Source organism: Gallus gallus, chromosome 22 (assembly GCF_016699485.2).
Source record: "Gallus gallus isolate bGalGal1 chromosome 22, bGalGal1.mat.broiler.GRCg7b, whole genome shotgun sequence".
Classification (NCBI taxonomy): Eukaryota; Metazoa; Chordata; class Aves; order Galliformes; family Phasianidae; genus Gallus; species Gallus gallus.
The window spans coordinates 127,515-148,932 of NC_052553.1; the positions used below are offsets into that span (position 1 = coordinate 127,515).

General features: G+C 46.0%; 1 protein-coding gene across 11 annotated transcripts in view; it reads left to right on the plus strand.

Moving 5' to 3' along the window:
* AAK1 (AP2 associated kinase 1) overlaps nucleotides 1-21,188 on the plus strand; it is a 66,063-nt gene extending 44,875 nt beyond the window's left edge. For 2 of the 11 annotated variants that reach the window (XM_040651609.2, XM_025142914.3), the window contains 2 exons: nucleotides 8,287-8,391; nucleotides 9,905-12,096. In XM_040651609.2, coding sequence (XP_040507543.1) covers nucleotides 8,287-8,391; nucleotides 9,905-9,999 — 200 coding nt within the window. In that variant the 3' untranslated portion in view covers nucleotides 10,000-12,096. The other 9 variants (XM_015297334.4, XM_025142909.3, XM_046903499.1 and 6 more) reach the window with 8 other exon arrangements.
* The last annotated feature ends 230 nt before the right edge of the window (nucleotides 21,189-21,418 follow it).

Below are 21,418 nucleotides of genomic sequence, written 5' to 3' on the forward strand. Positions count from 1 at the left end.
GAGGGGAATACCTCTGAGAGCACCCAGTTGTAGGCTCTCCTCTTGCTTTGCTTTTTCTGCAGTGTTTTGTTTATTTTGACTATAATAGGGAAAAAAATAATAATGAGAGGCTCTCTGATAGAAAACCTTGAACTTAACAGCATGGTGATTGGTGCAGAATGTGCTTCGTCATGTTACACTCCAGCCCCATACTTGCACAAAATTAATCACATTGGATCCTGAAACTGCAGCATGGAAGAGATTCATCCTGAGAGTCACGAGAAAGTGGCACCTCTTGTTCTTACTCCAATGGAAGATCTTTGCTGAGGGGATGGCAGTTAGGAGAAGATCTAAAGAAGTCCAAGTCTGTTACATTCATCCTTTCTATGAAACATTACGTGCAGTTTTATTGGTGGAATCTGTTCTGCAGTTGATAATAGCTTTGTGTTTGCATGACTTGGAGCTGGTGTGCTGGTACGGGAGACCACTAATCCCCATTTTTTCCTTCTTGCATGGCTCTATTTCATACTCATCCATATTAGTTCTGGCTTCTCTCCTTCTCGACCACAACTTTGCTTGGAGGTGAAGCAGCTATGACTATGATTAAGCCTGTGCTAGATAATTCCTTTGGTTGCAGGTAACTGAATGCTGTTCCATGTCATGAAAGAGCCTAGCTCTTCTCTCAACAGCTTCCTAAAGTTAAACAACATCTGCCTAACATTCATGAAGAGGGAAACAGCCCATTATGCAGAACAGACCCTCCTTGAGTTCTTGCTGTCATCATCGGGGCTGTGGTGGAACAGAGGGTTAAGAATTGCATTTATTTGTCACTGCAAAAGCACGTAGTGTTCTTGGGCTTAGGGATGTCTGCTGTGGATTCTGAGAAACTGTTAGTACATGTGTGCTTTGAAAGAAGCATGTTGTGCTGAACAGACCAGACTTCACTATACAGAAGGTATTCCTGCTAGCTAATGTGGAGCTGTGGATTTTTCTGGCCCATCGTTATTTGTTCTTGTCAGACATTATTTTCCCACCACTCGGTGACTTTTCTGTTCTTTGGCTTTGGTACAAGGCACTAGACACTGTGAAACCTGGGGAAGTGAACTGCTAAACCTCAAAATAGAGAGAGAACCTGATTTGTATTGTTACTGTTGGTATCTCCCTTCCCACTCATCCTGATGCCTTTTTGTTTTCGTGAGCTTCTCAGCCTCACTCGAGAGGGATAGAATTCCTTCTAATCACACACTAAGACTTGCAGTGACCACCTGCAACAACACTGACAGATTAGAACTAACAGCAGAGGAAACAAGCATGAAACAAGTAACAAAGCAAGATAAAGAATTGCTGTCATCCTAAAGCCTTTCTTAAGGTCAGCTGAGCCCAGGGGATGGGTGGGAGTAGAGTAAAAAGGTTTATTCTTGTAAATTCTACATGTTTTGAACATATAGCTTCCTAGTACCTGACCAAGAGAGGGTTTCATTGTGTTGAGTGGAAAATCTGCAGTATTGGAAAAGGACAAAGCTGTTTGGAAAGGTAAGGGGGAGAGAGGGAGACTTGAAGGAGCAAAACATTTGGAAACGGAATGATGAAAGGAACAATTCCAGGTACTGTGTGTGTGTGGTTTGGAAGATGTGTGTCAATGCCAGGCCTTGAGCTGGGCATTTGCAGACAGGCCTTGTTTATCCAAAAATTCCCATTTGGAGAAAGGAGTTGAGCATGTTCCCTGTCCCCTTGTCCCCACGTTTCTCTCCTGTGCTGTCTTTTCCCAGCGTGCTGCTGTCAGTTCCTGAGAGCCATCCCTCTTACCCCACCTCTTTTTGTTGCCAAACCCCTCCTCCAGCCTCTGTGCTCATCTATGGGAGGTCCCTTAATGTGTAGGTGAGAAGCTGTCAGTGATGCCTCTGTGGCTGTTCCTTCTGCAAATCCACCCTTTAAAGAAAGAAAAAGTATTCCTCCCAGAGATGGAAGGGTTCAAGTATGTTCAAGGCTGCTGCTCCCACTGGGGTTTGCCTTTCATTGACCTTCAGGCCTTTGCTGATAGAGCAGCTGCCTCTTGGGTCCCTTGTTGGAGTTTCTTCCTCCTGCTCCAGTTGCTTTAATGCATTGACTTGTCAACTTCTTTACAGGGAGCAGAACTTGTCCTGCTTTGAATGAGTAGTTCTGAAGCCACTAGGTTATTTTATTATTTATGTGGGGCAGTAAAAAAGGTTGATACCATTACTGTGTACGTAACTGTGCAATTTAAGCATTTCTTTGGCTTTCTAAGTGTGACAAGTCTTATATATAGCAGTATTCCAGAGCCTATTCTTCTGTGCAGTTATAAGCATGTTTCCTTTGGATAATAAGTGGTGCTAGCCTCTGAACTCAGCACATAAAGTGTGGATGTAAAACTGTTGTTGAGGCCATAGCTGTGACATCATGGCTTGTTCTGATGTTAAGTGTTAAATGCATTGGAATAACCAGATTTGTCCATGTGCAGCAAGTTTTATCATTGCTGTTCTGCTGAAGGTGATTACTGGTAATGAATGCTAGAAATTTTATCTTCATCTCAGCCTGTTTTTAAAAAAAAAAAGTGAAATAATGAAGTTCAGTATTGAAAACCTGGTTAGTTCGATTGGGAAAAACCACTCATCCCCCAGATTAACAGTTGAGGTTAACTTTGTACACAGGCAGTCTAAATTTCCCTGTGCAAAGGACAATGGAAAGCACAGGAGTCATACAGCTGGGAACACACCTGGTTTGAAGCCTGATAGCTCAAATAATTGGCAGCTGGACAGCTGTGTACCCCAGGGGCAGGTTCTGATGTCTGGCACTGTAGTGTCTGTTCAAATATTCTGTTCTTTAGCAAATTAATAGAAGCTGTAAACCCAGCTCTGATGTCTGATCATCCCTTCTGCTTCTTCCCGTTATATAAAGATGAAAACAAAACACAGTTCCTTAGTACATGAGGGTGAGAGTAGGTTTTGTGTTTTCAGTGGGTCGTATGAGCCATATTGCAGTGGCCTCTTTGGGAGAGCAGTGCACAGTGGGTGAGGATGTCCTCAGCTTTCTGGGCTTCTCTGTCCTTAACGGGAAGATGTTCTCTGTGCAGTTTCTTGCTCACAAAATCGTCCACGTGCTTTTCTGAGGCTGATGTGATGAGCCACTGAATTGAGCGCCTGATTAATGTTGTCTTTTTTTTTTTCCTTTTGCTTTTTCTCTGTTTTCCTTCTTCCTTTGCCTGCTTAACCCAGAAAAACTGATTGAGGGACTCAAATCTCCTGAGACTGCGCTTCTGCTCCCCGATATCCTGCCTCTCGCTGACCCTTTCGGTAGCACATCAGATGCTGTGAATGGTAAAAACAAACAAAAGAAACCAATGCAGGGTACCTCCTCCTCCCCTCCGTCTGCCACAGCATGCCTTGTCCTGCATGGTAACTCTGCGTGTTTACCCTCCTGAGCTCTGAAAATGGGCTCTGAAAGCAGCCTCTGATGTTGGTGAAATGCAATAGTAGGGAGTTACAGAGCTTGGGTAGAGGAGTGGTCATCACTGGCTGAAGAAGAAGAAGAAGCAGCAGTAGAAGCCCTTCTGTTTCTGCAAAGGGCTGTGTGTATGTGTGTGGCTGTTCCTGGGCACTCAAATTGCCCTGCATCAGCCCTTGGCAAGGGCTGTGTTGCCTTTGCTCTGGGGTATGTTGTGAGAGTAAATGTCCCTGGCTGCCATGAGCCTGGATGTAGCAGCTTGCAAAGCAGCTTGAAGGTCTGAGTGTTGCAGAGTCATATGTTGACCAACTTGCCAAATGCATTACAGAGCAATAATTGCAGGCTGCAGTTGCTTGTAGTCAACTGCTGGTGGTTTTGGGTCCAAGCCAGGGTTCCTTGGCGCTGGCTGCAACCTTGTAGCTCTGAATGGAAAGGTAGGAAACAAGTTGCCTAACTGTAAGACTTCTTTTCTTCCTGTAGCAATGTCTGACAGCTGTCTGAATGCTCTTAGAGCGTGATCCTACAAATAACAGACACTCACTGCTATGCAAATGTGAATGTTCATGGATCTCTTTTAGGTTGCTCAGCTAAACCATTTGCAGCCCTGGTATTGGGATGCATCCTTGTTCTTCAGTTTCACTTCTCATTACCTTGATTTTGGTCCTTGAGGAAGGGAAGTGTTACACCTGGCTGGTGTGACTGTGGTGACAGTCATCCTCTGTCTCTTCCTCTTGCTTTAAGGATTATATAAACACAAATCTTCCTATCCATCCTCTCCCTTTGTATCCACATATGGATATCAGTGTTAAGCAGACTGGTGTTTTCAGTAACATATTGAGCTCCAAAACTTCTCACCCCTCACAATGGAAAGTGAACTTTGCTGCACTGAACACTTCCAAATGAAAAAAGATCCCACACTGTGGCTTTGTACATTCACAGCTTACCTGTGAATGTGCTATGTGCTCACCAGTGGCTTTTTAATGTTGCAAGGAGACTCCTTAAAGGTCAGTGTTTTCTGTTCCTGGAAAAGATCCTTGTAAAAGCTTGTGATTGCTTATCTGACTCCAGGACAGCCACTGTTAACCTCCACTTTCAGCTTTTGGGTAGTTCAGATTGGGCTTTTTATACACACACACACACACCTCAAAACAAAACAGAAAAAACTCAAAACACACCAAACATGAGTGTGTGAATCTTCTGTAATTAAGTTAATGTCAGTCTGAGAGCATCTTGTTGCTCCCAGCATAGCTGCCAGGTATTAAAGGATCACTAAAGGATTCAGACATCTGTCTTCTTGGTTCTTACTTATGTGGTGCCTTGCAAACTAACCTCTGGCTTCTTTTCTGCTCTGGTATTTCACACGTTTGGAAAGGAAAACCTGATGTAGCTGTTGAGAGCCTCATACCAGGCCTTGAGGCTCCGCTGCCCCAATGCCTCGTGTCCCAGACTGAGTCGGTTGCTTCCAACAGGACAGGTGGGTGAGGCAGGAGGGGCTGTGGGTGCACTGCACTGGGGGTGGGCTGTGGAACAGTGCTGCAGTGAATCAGAAAGCACTGCCTGTGTGGACCGGAGCATCTCTTCTCACTGCTTTTCCCACCAGTGTAAATTGCACTTGCTTGTATGTTTTCTAAGTGGATGCTGCATGGTTCCTTAAGGTTTAAATGGTGCTGTATTACTTCAGCCCACCATCTCGAAGCATTGCTCTGATGATGTACTTTAAAACCTGGAGCATTGCTTGTGTGGGATTTTATTTTCAAATGTTCTGCTTAGGGAGCACCAGAGAATCTGTTATATGTTGCTAAAGGTGTGGAGAATCCCTCTGCCCTGAGCACAGAGCAGGAAGAAATGCTTTCCATTACAAAAAATGGTTTGTGCTGGCTTTGCTTCAGTGTGTTGTACACTAAACGGATGGGAATAGGAGTCTGCCAATATGAGCTTAACACTGTCTGTGTCTTGTTCTACCTGGCTGCCTTGGGATGCTAACCTGGATTCAGACTCTCTCACTGGGGAAGACTCTCTGCTTGACTGTTCTCTGCTTTCTAACCCTGCTGCTGACCTCTTGGATGAGTTTGCTCCTGTGGCTTTCACGGCTCAACCTCACAAAGGTAAACTGTTCCTTTCACCTCTAATCCTCACCAGCCCTGGTGAGGCAATAATACAGACTGAAGTGTTCAGCCTGATTGTAAATATGGAGGTGGTGTTTTTAAACAAGACAAAGTAACACGGTGAGTTTATAGGGCAGGTGGGCTTTTGTGTGCAACCCTTCTTCAGGTTTGTGAGTGAGTATACTCTCATTTTGCCATTTGCACATGTGATCTGATTAGTGAGCCTGATAAGGATCTATTTTGATGTCAGAAGTTTCTGAAACCAACTGAACACGTCTTGTTTGTCAGTGCTTATGTCTGTAGCATGTGACTGAGCTCCCTCAGATCTGGAGGCTGTTTGCATATGCAGAGGTTATCAGGAGGAGGTATTGAGATACTGTGCTGTGGTCTGAGTTCTGTTCCCTGTCCCAGCCCTGGAAAGTCATCTTCAATCAGATGACTTTTTTTCCAGGCTGCAGAGCATCCAGCTGAAATGTGGGCTCTCTCTGTGGTGTAGCTGCAGCAGTGGCACTGGAATAGTTTGAGGAGCTCTCAGCTGGTGTGACATGCACGGTCAGTTCTTCCTGCTCTGTTCTGGCACACTCATGGGTTAAAGCAGTTGTGAACAGTGTGCGTGTCCCTTGAGGACAATGGCAGATGTCAGCAGACTCATAAACCATGCTTGGAGTGACTACTGGGAGCGGGACCAGGACTTCTGTTCTATCTTTTGCCTTGAGAAGACAGAGCTAGAGCTTGAATGCTAACCATGGGTGCCCCTTAGCAGTGGGTTTTTACTTAGCTCATTTGGTAAGTATCCCTATGGCAACAGAAAACGATCCCTCCTCAGAGGAATTGCTGTAAAAACTCTGTAATCAATTTTTACACTTGATGACACTTCAGAATTAGATTGTGTTTTTCTAGATAGAGCTTTTGGGTTTAAACAAGCGGTTGCTCTAATTGCTCATTGCTATAATACACTTCCATGCCACTTTATTTTGAGTAAATGGCTTGAAATGTATGTCGAGCAGTTATTACTCTGTGTCTGGGATGCAGCAAAGCCAAAACATTGTTGGTGTGACTTGATGAGAAAACCAATTAAGAGACTTCTGTGTGACTTCTCCCACACTGCCCTGCTGTTCCCTCTGGGTTGAGAGGCTCACGCTTGCACGGTAAAGAGACTTTATCAGTGGGCTATAGGGAGTAAGAGAGAGGGAATGGGGGGCTAAGCATAAACTCATCCCAAACTACTTCATGGCTTCTCCTCAAACTCTTCTCTCTTTTATAGCTGTGGGTGTTTCCATTAACTTCTCTCTGCTTTTTTTGTTTTGTTTTAATTCTCCCATCCTGGCTTAGATGTAAAGCACTGATGGGGCAATTGCTGCTGCCCTGAGTACAACCAGCCTTTGAAACTGCAGTGCTGTGAGCTCTCAAGTCCCACTGATAACATTTGGGAAAGCAGCTGCATTTTGGGCCTGGACTGATGCTCCAGCCAAGGCTGAGCATCCTTTCCTTTGTGCTTCTCTGGGCTGTTGTGTTCTATGGTTGCAGTGGTTTTGCTCAGCTTTCAGGATTCTTTAACATGCATTTCCTTGTATAGCTTCTTGTGCACCAAACCACAGGGCTATGAGCAACTGTAGTTATAAATGACGTGAGATGGAAACAGGATGCTTGCAGAGGTTCCCAGATGTGTCCTAAAGAGCCACGTATAACTCCAGAGTCACTGATGATAAGACTTTGTTAAGGTGAAATGTCTTTGACCTTTCACAGCCTAATCTTCTGTAAAATCTCTCTTCTGTTCCTGAATCTGACCCTCTAGAGGACAGAATACTTCTACAAATGGCTCCTTGCATCACCCAAAAGTCAATAGCGTATTTGTCAGCTTTTGGTAGAGAACTTTTGTTCATGATCTCATAGCAGTGTTCCTTTTCCTTGGGAACCATTGACTCGTACATGTCCTTGCTATGCTATCAGAAGTACTTCAGGTAGTAGCTGGGAAGCAGACATCAAAAGGTATTTTAGATGTCTGAAGAAACGAGTAGTGATGTAGTCAGGGTGTGGAAGGCCCTGAAGGTCTGTGATTGCTTGGTAAAGCAGATCAGTGCCTGACCTGCTGTGGAGGTGGCTGAAAGCCTCTTACCAAGGGTCTAATTCATGTTGGGGTGGCTTAAAATGAATGGTATTACGTGCCAGAACTGCTCTAGGTGCCTTTAAAGTCTCTCTGGATGTCTAGTTACATCTTGGACTCTCTGGAAATCTGACTTTTATATTGAATTTGTTTTATCCCTGTGGGTGAAAGTTCAGGGGTCTTGCCTGGGGTAGATGACTGGAATTCCTTCTGTGTCTTTTCCCAGCCCTTGTCTTCTCCCTGTGCATGGGAGCTGGTAACTGGAGAGCCACATCACTCTACCAAACTGCACTATATCTGATGGCCACAGGATGATGTTCACCACAGCACTGAGCTATGCCAGCTGTTGAGCCTTTGAACTGGCTGAACTTGATTTTGGTTCTCATGACTTGCCTTGCCTTTTGGTTCAAGTTTTGGGTTTTTTTTTTTCCTTTCTACTTTCATATTTAATTGGCTCTTTTACTTCTTACCTTCTTTACCAAAGACTTACCAACTTTATTTCACATTTTAAATGAAACTCCTGCTTCTAAACCCTGTCTCTGAAAACATGAAGATATTCTAACACTTTTTGGCAATTCTAACCAGCTTTCTCTGCTATCTTTGCTTCTATACCTCTGTTTCTCCTTTACGCTGCAGAAGATACTAACCTGATAGCAGGCTTTGATGCTCCTGAGGGCTCTGAAAAAGTGACAGAAGATGAGTTTGACCCAATTCCAGTGTTGATATCCAAAAATTCACAAGGTAAGCCAGGATTTGGGTGTGAAAAAGGGAAAGAAAAAAGAAACAATGAACGTAATTTCTGGGGCAGTGGTGTTACAGCATGAAATAACGCAAATCACAAACTGTAAAGGTATTAACACTGCAGTATTTAGTGAGCTCAGTCTTTCTCTGATTTGTATAGGCCCTGAAGTGTCTCTAGGTTCTTATTTCTGAAAAGATTGCATGGTCAGAAAGAGATTATAGACTTGCAAGCACCTCCAGGTCCCATGAAGTAATTCCTACCAGTCTGCCAGGCAGGGCACACCAATACCTCTATGCCTCAAGGACAATGCCAAACTCTTATTCTCTGAGCTTTTTACTTACTGTTCAAGCCACTGGAAGGAGAAAGTGAACGTGGCATGATGCACAAGAGAGGGAAGTGATGATAATTATTTATAACCCCGAGACTCCTGCTGAAAATGAGTTTTTCATTTCTGATTGGTGATTTTCAAAGGTGATTGTGGGAACTGAGTGTGAAAAGTCTGGTAGATGGTACCCACCTCCTTTGAAGAGCTTTGAATGTTCTTATTCCTTAGGACACAGACTGGAAAGATTATCCTTTTACAGCATTCCTGTCACCTACATCATACTAATGTGATCTTTGCAAACAGTTGTAGCATTAAGTAAGGTTGAAACCAAGGAACAGCACAAATGATTCTGCTGAATAGGCAAGTGTTTTGCAGTATGGCCAAGCCAGATGGATCTTCTCTGTGCACTCAAGCCATGAAAAGCCTTTACCAGCTTTTGGTATGCTAGCATAGGCTTGGAAACATATTACAGAGCTCCTTTTGTCTGATTATGTTTTTCAGTTTGGTAGAATTTTTTTTTTTACTTCCCTAACTGCCATTTTCATTTACAGCATGAGTGTGCTGTACATCTGCTCTGCATCTAATGCTAGCTTCCAAAGACTGATGCTCATTAGGAAATGTTCTCAGACATTAGAAACTCTGCTCCGGCTGGAAGTCAGAGAAGATTTCTACCAAAGTTGGGCCAAGATAGGCTACCTTGAATAAAGAAGAGCATCTTCCCTTCAGTGTCAAAGCACCAATTATAGAAAGCTCAACTCTCCCTGAAGTGGTTGGAAACTCAAAAGATGCTCTTAAAACAGCAACTAATTTTCAAGATGTCTAACTTTGAACAATCCTTTTCATTGAGAGTACTTGTAATTATGTTATAGATCCTATAGCAAGGACAGAATTCTGCAGCTTAGATGTAAACTGGGGAAAAAGAAATGGTTTGTAGAGATTCCCCTTGGCAGAGAAGCTGCTGTGATGTTTGTCCATGCAAGTCTAGCAAGCTAGGTTTGGAGGGGAGGGAGAGGGTGGAAGAGCAAGCAGAGGGAATGTTGTTGCTATCGTGATACAAGTAATGAGAAGAGCTTGAGCAAGTTTGATGTTTTGCTTTGACTTTTTTTTTTCTTGCTTGCTCTTGAACATCTGAAACTGTCGTGTGTGTGTCCTGTTCAATACTGAATTCCTATCTCTCACACTTTCAGGTGGGCATTCTAGAAACAACAGTGGAAGCTCTGAGTCCAGTCTTCCCAACATAGCCAGGTCTTTACTGCTGGTGGATCAGCTCATAGACCTGTAGCAGTGACACAGTAGCAGACGCAGTTTCTGTAACGTACCTAATCTTCCGTTTTCATTTCCAGAGGAGTTTCCTTCAGTTGTGGTTCTTTTTGTTGTGTTGGTTTTTTTTTTTCCCTCTTTAATTCAAAGAAAAACAAATCTGCCAACAGGAGACAGTCAGCCACCTTTCTCCCTGTCTTCCCATGCCCCAGGAAAGATTCTGTCTCAGTTCTCCAGGTAGTCCTCTCTAAAGCTGGTAGCAAAAACCTGCTGTGGTTCCTTTTGCACCTCTCTGCTAGCCTGTGTCTAAAGGGAGCACCATCATTAGCCGCCCTGCTGAGATGTACACATAGCACCATGGAAAGCCTGACTATAACTGATGTAGATAACTGTAGCTGATGTACGATCCCTGTTGTACAACAGACTCCTTTCTCCTTAGAGTAGTGCGTAAAACTGTTTCAATCTTTGCATTTGTGTTCCTGGGTTTGGTTTGGTTTTTTGTTCCTGTTTTTTTTCTCTGATAAACGGGCAGGAGGAAAGGGGACAGGTAAAATTGGTAGGGATGCCCCTCTCCTGCACAGCGCAGGTTAGGAGAGCTGGTGTTTCTCAATTGCCAGCATATGCTTCAGAGGAGGAAAAAGCACTGAATTCTCCTGCAGTAGTCTTGCTTAGTACCTCTGGTGATGGTGCATATGAAGAGAGTTTTCTGGACTGCCCCCAGCTCTCGTGGTTTGCTGTTTAACAATCCTGCTTGTGAATGGACTGTGCTGCTTGGGGTGGGGTGGGGGGGAGAAAAAAAAAAGCAAAAAAAAATTAAAAAAAAAAACAACCACCAGATTGTTAAAGCTGCAAAAATGATCCTAAGTGAAATATAACAAGATTTTGAACCAAATATATGTGAGTATGGCTGTGATTAGCTTTTTGTTGACCTTTTTTTAGGCTGAAAAGGGCATCGTGGCAGCAGCAGGTGTATTTTCTGTGACTATTTCTGTGTTTGACTGGAAAAAAAAAAAAATCCCCCCCCCGACCTACTGTAAATTGTGTATGAAACAAATTGTCTTACAGTTGTTTGTCTATTTTTACTCCTGGTTTTAGTCAAGCATCTGGTATCTGTTCTGGGTTCCCCATTTTCTCTTGTAACTGCATATAGTGCAAACCAGTTTGGTATGGACCCTTTCTCTTTCTGTAGACAAAGATGACTGTGGGCTTTATTCCACTCCTTGGTCTTTGTGGATCAAGCATGTACTTGGTTCAGATGGTTTGACATAAGTGCTGCTACAACTCGATGGGTTTTACCTTTTCTTTTTCCCTTTACACGCTTAGTTTGTCGACTAGCTGGGTACGCTCAACTTGTTTTCATGGGCTTATGGTCATGAAGTCCGGAATTTCTATCTTGTATTTGAAAGCTCTTTCTGAACAGAAGGACTCTTCCTCTGTAGTGGAATTATTAATAGCTTACTGCTAACCTTGTGTATGTGTATGTAGCTGTATTAGTACAAGTGCAGTTTCCCATGTGCGAAAGTATGAACGACTGAAACGTGTGACCTCTCGCTAAGAAGGAAAGAAATCCAAGTTTGTGACTGCTCCTTTCCTATCTGCAGTATCTCTGCTATTCCCCCTCCCCAACACTTAGTTTAACAAATTCTGTACATAGAACTACCATCAATCGTGTCTGCTCTACATTACTCTTCTTTTAAAACCTACACTTAATAATAAAAGTATTGCTTAAGTGTGTTGTATCATTACATGTGTATACTGCACTTTCCAAGAGAAGCTTTACATGAGAACTATGGAAATGACCTTAGTAAAATTGTGGATAGAACTTTATTATTTTTTTGTTTTATATTCCTAAAGCACAGGCAAGCTGGACTGGAAAACATGAAGATGTTATAGATAGAAAGTTATTGTATAGTCAGATACTGAGAATATATGAAAAGAGAATGGATTTTAAAAAGTAACCATCTACTGTATATTAGAAACAAAGATTTCTGTGAATTAAAGTACTTTTAAAGAATGTTTAAGATTTTAAATCTAATGGCACTTGTTCAAGGGTTCTGGAAAAATTATAAATGCACTGGGTTGTTAATAATGCTATTAAATAAGCAGATGTGAATGTTCATTTTATTGCTTTTTCAAGTAGCTGTTTGTGGAGCTGGGTGGGAAATACAATACAACAGAAGCACGTGTGTTTAGAGATGTTGGCTAAAGCTGCTTCATCAGAGAAGACTCACCACTTAATTGCTAAATGAATGGAAAATGCTAGAAATGGGAAAGAGGGGATGGATACATGGGGTTAATCTTCAGCTCTCCAAAAAGTGATTGTGCTAGAGGCAATAGGTCAGTGATGGTGTGTGTGCTGCTCAGAAGCTGAGGAGTTTGTGTGAAAGCTGCTGCTGTGAAGGAACGAATGGAGCTTTCATCCAGTGTCCCCATGGAAGAAGTTTGGTACCAGTATTCCTGACATGGTGTAAAGATGGTTCTCTTGTGGTTGCAGCCTTGTTTGGAGCTGTGGGGAATGTTTCCTCCCTCCTTTCCAGGGTTGTAAGGTTAGATGCTGTTGTGTAGTATGAACCTGCAGTCTGCAAAGAGCAGCAGACAGATTCTATTCTGTACCCTTTATGCACATCAGGGTGATGGAGGAGCCTTTCTGCCCCACTAAGCTTAAGCTTGGAGTGCCTTCGTGTCCATTTTGGCGTTGGTTCTTTCGATGGATCCTCCTGGTGCTTCAAATGCAACTGCAGTACACAAAGCAATTTCCCTTCAGCTCAGGGTTATTCTTGAGATGCACTCTGCTTTTAGGGTGGTTAATTTTTATATGGGAATAGGGCAGGTGGGTCAGCTGCAGCTGCCCCCAAACCAGGCTGTTGTGGCTTCTTCAATTCTGCCTGCCCCATCATCACTGGGCTCCTTGCAACTTGGTGGGACAGGAGGTGAATGAAGGACTGGCCTGTGCTGCAGGCACTGTGCATCCTGACAGCATGGCTGTGCTGCAGAGTCTGAGAGCTGGCTGCAAGAGGCTTGGCATCTGGGGCTTTGTGGCAGACCCACTGCATCTAAATGTTATTTTTAGAGAGGAACTTCTTCTAAGTGCATGATAATGGCTATATTCCTACTTGGAAGGGCTCAGGAGGTTCTGTCTCCGGTATGTTCTTCAGCCTGAAGCCTCACAGGGTATCATCTCAGTGGCTTTCCTAAGCCACCTCATTAAAAAAAAAAACACATGATATATTAAAAGAAAATAAATAAATCATGTTACTGAAATGGATGCTGTTCAGACCAAAGGCAGTTGAACAAGTTTTGGAGTTACCCAAGCAGATACACAAAGTGGACCATGTGGGCTACAGCAGTGGAATGGTGTGCTGCACGAGTATTTTGACTGTGTGCAATGCATGTGTGTGTGTCTGTATTAAGTAAGCTAATTTCTTGTTAGCCAGTACAGTTCCTGGTTCAGAACTCTCATATATAGCAGTTGGTAGGACCTGGCCTAGGTGTTGGGGAAGAGACAGTGCAACATGGGAATGCTCTGTGAGTGAGACTTATTGATCTGCTCTGCTGCTGTTGGGTCAGAATCATCCCTATGACTTCTTTGAGGTGTGGATGCTGCACATTAACATTGTACTGCTTCAGCACAATACACTGAAGGGGGGGAGCTCACGTTTTTCCTGCATTTTTCTTGCAGTCAGTGAGTGCAGGTGGTGCCTTCAGTTCCTGCCCTGCCTCACTTTGCACAGTTGTTTGCACCATGCAAAGTGTGCCAAAACCAGAGCATGAAATCCCTCATTTCTGGAAATGAAGGACACTGGAGCTGCTCCCTCTGTGCTGTGCAGCAACCTTGGGTAAAAGTACTTCATTTTGCTGCCTGAATTGTCCAGTGATGTGGGAAGGGTGCTACAGAGCTTCAGTATTTGGTTGTTCACTATTTCAAGAATGAAGGAATGAGAAAATTGTTAACCTTTTTTAAAGGCCAAGCTAGTAATCGTGCTTATTAGTAACTGCACAGGTTTTTTAGCTGCCTGTTACCGTGCGTTGTTGAGACCTTCCTGACTTCAGCCAGATGGACTCAGTTGTTTGGTCGAGAAGCAGCATTAGGCTCCAGGAACGTCTCTGCCTTCCCCTGGTGTGTTGGGCTCAGATCCAGAAGTGAGGTCATCTCAGTGACTGCTCTGCCTCCTTGCAGCCCCTGTAAAAGGGAGAGGAAATGCTTTACAGCTCACCCATCAGCTATTTCAGTACCTTGCCACTTCTGGGTGGTGCTTCTCATGAAAGACAGGAACCCTGTGTGTCAGTGCTATAGCTCAGGGTTTAAGTCATGTCTTTGGGTTGCTTTCTGTGTGTGGAATTGTGACCTATTTTCTGGGGCTTTGCAGGCAATCCGGAAGCAGAAGCTCTGCTGCCCACACCTTTTGTAGGGCAGGGTGTGCTCAGGTGTGCAGAGGTGGGTTTGTCACTGAGGTTTTCCCTTAGCAATAAAGCAGCGTGCACATAATGGGGGAACTGCTCCTTTTTTTTCAGCTAATAGCCTTGTATCTAACCGCAGAATAAAAACGAGTGTACTCAAACATCTGAACGTAGGAGGTTATGGGTGGAGAGAGGAAAGGTCTGAGCCATTGTCTGATCGGATGTGTGCCCAGCTGAGGTGAAATGCTGGCACTATAGCAAAGGAGAAAACTGTTTATGAGTATTCCAAGCTCGTCTCGCTTTTGATGGGCAGGAAAGCAAGAAAAGAATGTAATTTTTTTTCCCCTCAAAATAAAGCATTCTGCCTGTCCTGCAGTGCTGTCCAAAACCAACCTACAGCCTGTCGACCCTTCTCTTACTCTGTCCCAACTGTCATTGCTTGTGTGAATATAGGCACAACCAATGCAAGCAACTCTTTTAAGGGAAAATCCTATTCAGATGATTTGGTTGCCCGGTTCTTGTGAGAGTTAGGTCATTGGTTTTCCATATTCTCTATGATAAATGCATCTTTCCTTTCCTTGTTTTTGTGAATGCTGTGTTTCAGTGAGGGCTGGGTTAATTCAGAGGCATTTGCGCGGTGAGGCAATGAGTCTTGCTCTGTTTCTCCCTGTAAGCTCAAAATCCCTTGATAATACCTGGTGACATAACCTGGAAGAAGAAAACACTATAGACACATCAGTCCTGTTATCAAACTGAGCTTAGTATCTGAGGTTAAGCCATTGCTGGCAACATGGGCTTCAGGAAAGATAGATAGTATTTTTGTAGAGTAACTTACAAAATGTTCACATATCTACACTGTCTTTATTTAGCAGTGTAATGTATCAAAGTGAATAGTTTCCCAATAAATAATGATTTTGATGCCTAATGAATGAGTGCTGTGTCTTTAATTGAGAAGCGGCTGAGGATGGGTTAACTGTCAAAAAAAAAAACCAACCATACGTAAATCCAAACCATTAAACGGGGCAGATTAATTAGTGCTATTATGGGGATGTGACAGTGCTGTTTTGTCACCGCAGGGGCGGTTGGGTAGAGCCTTGCTGGTCAGTGGGCACCAAACCACCTCCCCTCTTCTTCCTGCAATTCGTACTGCTTAGATCTCACGTGCTTTTTCCTATCCTCTTGCTAACATGAGTCCAATGACATACTCCTAACCTGCCAATAGTTCTTTGAAGGTAAGAGATCTTCTGTTCTGTCTGTTGTGAGTCCTGAGGCAAAACCAACCCCACCTTGGGCTCCTGTAGCTGGAGAAGAGCAGTACAGCAAGCACTGTCCTATTAAACCAGCAAGAAGCCAGCCAGATTGCTATAGTGATGCTAGCTACCTCATTTGCAATCATGGTATGGATTGTTTAAAATCACTTGTCTTGCAACGGTTTAAAATAGTGCTGCTATAGTTACCAGAATTCATTAAAAGCTCCAGGCTGACATTTAGCAGATTGGAAGGCATCCCTGCCTGTTCTCTGTGCCCGGGTGCGATTCCACGTAGCTGTGGGCTGGCTTGCACCAAGAGGCAGTGCCAAGCTGTGCGTCTGCTTGTAGGGTGCTCCCGTGTTGATAAGCAGAATACGATGACAAGAACTGGGGCCTCCCTGCAGGCAGCAGCGTGGCGAAGTGCAGACCTCTCTGGTTGTGGTTGCGGGTGGCACAGAACCCCCGTGGAGCAGTGCTGAGTGTGCCCATTTGTCTGTCAGACATCTTCCATCTCCTGAAAGCGTGCCCCCGAGCTGGGAAGCGGTGCTGAGCTGTGTCCCTTTGCGTGCAGTAAATACCATCCCTGGCATTTTGATTTGATTTCATTTACCCTCTCCTTCCCGTTTTTTCCATGTGTGGTGGTGGTTTAAATCAGAATATCATGACATTCCTCGTGTGCTAAGTACCTCCCATCTTTCTTTGCGACTAAGGAAATGCAGCTTGCTGAGTAACACTCTTTTCTTTGCATTTTTAGGTCTGCAGAGGGATCCTGCCCTGTTTCCAGCTGTACCTCTCGACCTCTGCAAAGGCCCCGCTGCCAGCGATGGACTTGCTTTGTACAAGACTCAGCCGGAGGTGAAAACGCAGCCCAATGCTGAGCCCGATGGTGCTGCACGCGACGGCCCTTCCAGCAACAGCTCCTTCTACAGCAGCGAAGGGGAGGGGACAGACCACGAAGGGGACATTTTGGATTGCAGTGGCTCCAGGCCTTTGCTGCTGGATTCGGAAGAGGAGGAGGAAGGCTGCAGGCCGGGCACGGGATTTCTGCAGGCCGGGCCCAGGGAGAGGAGGGACATTTCCAGGGAGCAGCATCCCCACACGCAGGCTGTGGAGACGCCGTTCCCTGCCTTCCAGTCACACTCTGGGGAGGTTTTTAATGAACCCGATGTCTTTGCCACGGCTCCTTTCCGCAGCTCGAGGAAAGCCCCCGACGAGGCGGATGTCTTCACCAAAGCTCCTTTCATCTCCAAGGGCAGCGCGGCTCTGCGACATCCAGAGGAAGCGGATGTGTTCCTCAGAGCCCCTTTCACCAAAAAGAAGAGCATGGAGGAGCTGCTGTCTCACAGTGTGCCCAAGGAACCGCTCGTGTTCCTCAGCCCAGCGGCTGACATCCAGCACAGAACCACCCCTGCGTTCCAAAGCCTGGATGCGGTGGTCTCCGGGCCCTCGGCGAGGCCGCAGTATCCTTCAGCAGGCTTTGCTCTGCTGACCAACCTTCCTCCTTCTGTGAGAGCAGCAGAGGAGCACAGCCCTCCTGCAGGCGTGCAGCCGGAGCCCGGCGAGCGCAGCCCAGCCCAGGCCGGCCCTCAGGAATGCACACTGGGCCCGGTGACGAACAGCCGGCCTTTCCGTCCGCAGGCCTTGTCCAAGTACTCCCGTCACTACAGCCCAGAGGATGGGCCTGGTCTCGACGTCCAACCCATCGCTGCCTACAAAGTGGTTTCTCAGACCAACAGGCAGGCCATAGCGGGCTCTGTCTCCGTTGCCCCGCTGGCTGCCAGGACTACGGAGCTGCCTGCCGCCGATCCTTTTGCTTCAGCGCCATTTCCTTCCAAAGCAGCAAAGCAAAAGCCTTAATGTGCTGTGAGCCGGGGGTGTTCCCAGCAGAACGCCTCCCACAGGACCTCGAACCTCCCCGTCGAATCGGATGACATAGCAATATCTCTATATATTATTATTTTTCAGTCAGAACTCTATTTGCAGTGACATAGTTGGACCGCTTTAAGTTATGTTAGCTGGTCGGAACGCCTGGCTCTCAGGATCCTCACATCCTCTTCAGTTACTTCTTCCCTTCCTCCTCTCACCGCCTTCCCCAAGTTATTTTGACAGCAATATCCCATACCTTCTGGCTCTGGCTAGGGAAAGGCACTGTAAGGTTAATTAGCTGGCTTGTTAATTACAGAGCGAGTCAAGCGGGGCTGGCTGGTGCTGTGGAAAGGAAGCGATTTCACAGGTTCAGGGCTTATGGGGATTTTCCCCATCAGCTGGGGCTTCTGGAGGACAGTAAGGTGACACTTCTTGCTGCTGATGGTGACATTGAGCCTGGCAAGGTGACAGCCTGGCAGCTCCAGGGTGTGTGTGTCATGTATGAAGTTCGTCAGTGCATTCTGTTGCTCATCTTGCAATGCTCCAGGTGAGCAATTAAAGCTGCAGGAAGGAGATCTGTCGGGCTGTTACATGGGAAATTAAAAGGTGAAAAGTGTGGGATTTCCCCAAGCTTAGGACCCAGAAATCTGCTTTTGGGTTTTTCCACGGGACCTAATCAGCTTAGGTCCTGTGGAAAAGTGTATTGTGAAGACAGCTGGATGGCTGTCCTGATCTGTGTGTCTCATTTGGTGTAATTTGGCCTTGGCTGCAGTCTGGTTCAGCTGGTGGGTGCCAGCAGAGCTTGGCTTTGTGTTTATCAGTTCCACCTTTTGTCAACTAAGATGATCTCAAACAAAATATGTCCATAGTCTTATGGGAATATTTGGTGTACTTTGGCTACCTTGTGCTTCCTGCCACATTCCCAAAGAGAAAGGCAGTTTGTTGCTGTCCTACCTTTGGTGCAGTGAATACCAGTGCTGTGTTTGGTGGAAAAATAGTGTTATTCCCAGCAAAGGCTGTAAGTGTGGGCTGCTTTCAGGTTATCCAGGTGTGGGGGCTCACAGTCGCTGTGCGGTGGTCCTGTCCAATGGATGTTGGTGCTGCAGGACGTCTCCCAAGAAAAGTGTTTCATTTTCATTTCCAAGGGCTTGACACCTGGGGAAGAATCTCTGTTGACTCTGATAGTTTCTACTGAAGCCCTTAGAAGCTTTGCAGTGTCTGTTTCCTGAGGGACTTTGATCCTCATCCCATAAGTCAGAGCTTTGCACTGAGGATTGAGGGCAGAATTCCCTTTTGCTGCACACCCTTTTGCTGGGTTATTGCCAAGCAGGAAGGGGAGGGTGGAAAAGCCCCAACCAGCAGGAGGTGGAGAGCAAAGCACAAGTAGAACCCCAATCTCACTTCCCCTCCAGCGTCTCGGGTTGCAAGAGGTGAGCCAATGCCACTGCTGGGTGTGCTCAGCCTTGGGATTGCTGGAGGGCAGGAAGAAGTTGGGACACTTGAGAGCAGGAAGGCTGTCAGGGTGCTGCTTTCCTGTGCTCCTTCACCACTGGTAGTAGCAGTATAAGTACTGCAGGGAGATTTCTGGGTGCCCTGGAGATGTCTTCAGCTAAGCTCTTGTTGATGGTGTTTCCTTCTCATTCGGTTTTCCCATTCAAATATATCCCCCCAAAGTGCAAGGCATTGCTAGGTGTGAGTTCAAGGTATTACCTCTGCTAACTGGATTTAGGTTCTCTGCTTTTATTCAGTTTTTACTTGAAAAGTTGCCTTGTGAATCAATCTGTGAAACTTCTTACAATGCCACATCCAAGTCGCACTTAGGAAAAATGGCTGGAGATGCACTCACCCACTGCCCAGCTCCTGCCCTTCAGACCTCACCGCCCTGCACTGCCACGGGATGAAGGGACAAAGCGCATTCAGGTTGACTTGGGCTGGATTTCCAGCTGGGATTTTGGCAGTGGATATTCTGCAAGCACTTTACACAGAGCCCCAGAATCTAACGAGCCTGCCAGCTCCAATGGTTTTACATGTGTTTTTGGGAGTAGGGGCAGCTTGTTTGCATCTCTGCCTGTGACTTATGAAGGAATGGGACTCCTGGTTGTGGTCAGAAAATGGAATTTCAGTACCAATTAGTCTATATAGCATTCTAATTCCCAACTTAATTCTGCATGGCCAGTACGGCAGCTTCAGCACAATGAATTATAAGCCAGAATTTCACTTCTGTATTACGAAGCTGTATCTAATGAACGTGGAATGATAGTGCTTATAGTTTTCTTCACCACCTTGCTGGTGCTGTTGATGAAATGAGCCTGGTATGGCCTAAACGCAGCATTTTGGGGTCAGTTTTCTGAGCAGAACCATGGTTCCGCCTGTCCAAAGCTGTAGCACATCCTGCCCTGGGTCCCCACAACACACCTCGGTCCTGTGACAATCGTAGACACAATCCTTACCCACCTCCAGCTGAACCTCAGCGATGCACTTAGAGACATTAATCACAGTATCTGCATGCGAAAAGAAGAAGGAAGCAGCATCATGCTGGGCTCTCCATGCCTCACTGCCTGTCTGCACAGCAGCATGGGGCTGCTCCTGAAGCTCACCTGTGGGCATGGTGTGCACAGAGCTCACACTGCATCAGCAATCGTCCTCAGCGTTGCTCAATCAGGCATGGCCGAGTGAGATCCATTTAACTCTTGAACTCTCAATCACTCCAAAGTGGGAATCGGTTACTTTAACTCAGCTTCCACCAAAGACTCTTGTGTTGGGGAGTTGAATTTTTGTTTTGTTTCTTTTTTTTTTTTTTTTTTTTCCCTGTGTTCACGGTGTTAATTTAAGGCCTTTCAGTACACCGAAGGACTCCAAAGCGTTCTTACAGCAGGTATCCTGATGGTGAAATCTTGTTCCACTTCTGAAACACATTCCTGAAACCCGATCCCTTGTGTCAGTATTCCTAAAAATATGCCACGGCCTGAAGTTTCCGTGGGCCATCATGTTGTTCTCCTCTGGGTGATGTCCTGGGGTCCCCTGCACCCATCCTAGGGGCTGGAGGTGTTCTGGGGTCCCCGCTCCCATCCTGGGTGTGGTGATGGGTGTCCTCATCCTTGGGGTTCCTCTGGTCCCATCCTGGGACTGCTGATGTTGTGGGGTCCTCAGATCCCATCCCAGGCCTGGTGATGTCCTGGGGTCCCCTGGCCCCACCCTGGGTCTGGTGATGGGTGGTGGATCCCCTGTCCTCATCCTTGGGGTTCCTCTGGTCCCAGCCTGGGGCTGGTGATGTCCTGGGGTCCCCTGTCCACATCCCAGGGTCTGGAGGTGTTCTGGGGTCCCTTGGTCCCATCCTGGGGCTGGCAATGCCCTGGGGGTCCTCTGGCCCCATCCTGGGGCTTGCTGGTGGCTGGAAGTCCTCTGTCCTCATCCTTGGGGTTCCTCTGGTCCCATCCTGGGACTGCCGATGTTGTGGGGTCCTCAGATCGCATCCTGGGGCTGGTGATGGGCTGGGGGTCCCCTGTCCCCATCCTGGGGGTCTCCTGCTCCCCTCCTGGCACTGGTGATGCCCAGGGTCTCAGATCTGTATGGCAGTGGCTGCAGATGGATGGAGTTGTGTCACTCCGGGCGCAATGTCTGCGTTCCTGGTAATCACGATGAAGAAATGTTCAAGCTGTAAACTTCTGTACATTTATTAAAGCTGTACCTGATTACAGCACGTTGTCCCTGTGCCGTCCTTTCTCCCCTCTGTGTGCAGAATTGGGGATATAAAAGGTAAAAAGGGAAATACTGAGGGGGAAAAAAGGATGGATATATATATATATCCATATATATATACATATGAGGGGGCGAGGGGGGGGGAGGAAAGAAAGAATCGGGAGACGCGGCGGCGCTGACGGGTGTGGGGGGCGCGTTCCCGCCCAGACGCGTTCCCGCCCAGTTGCT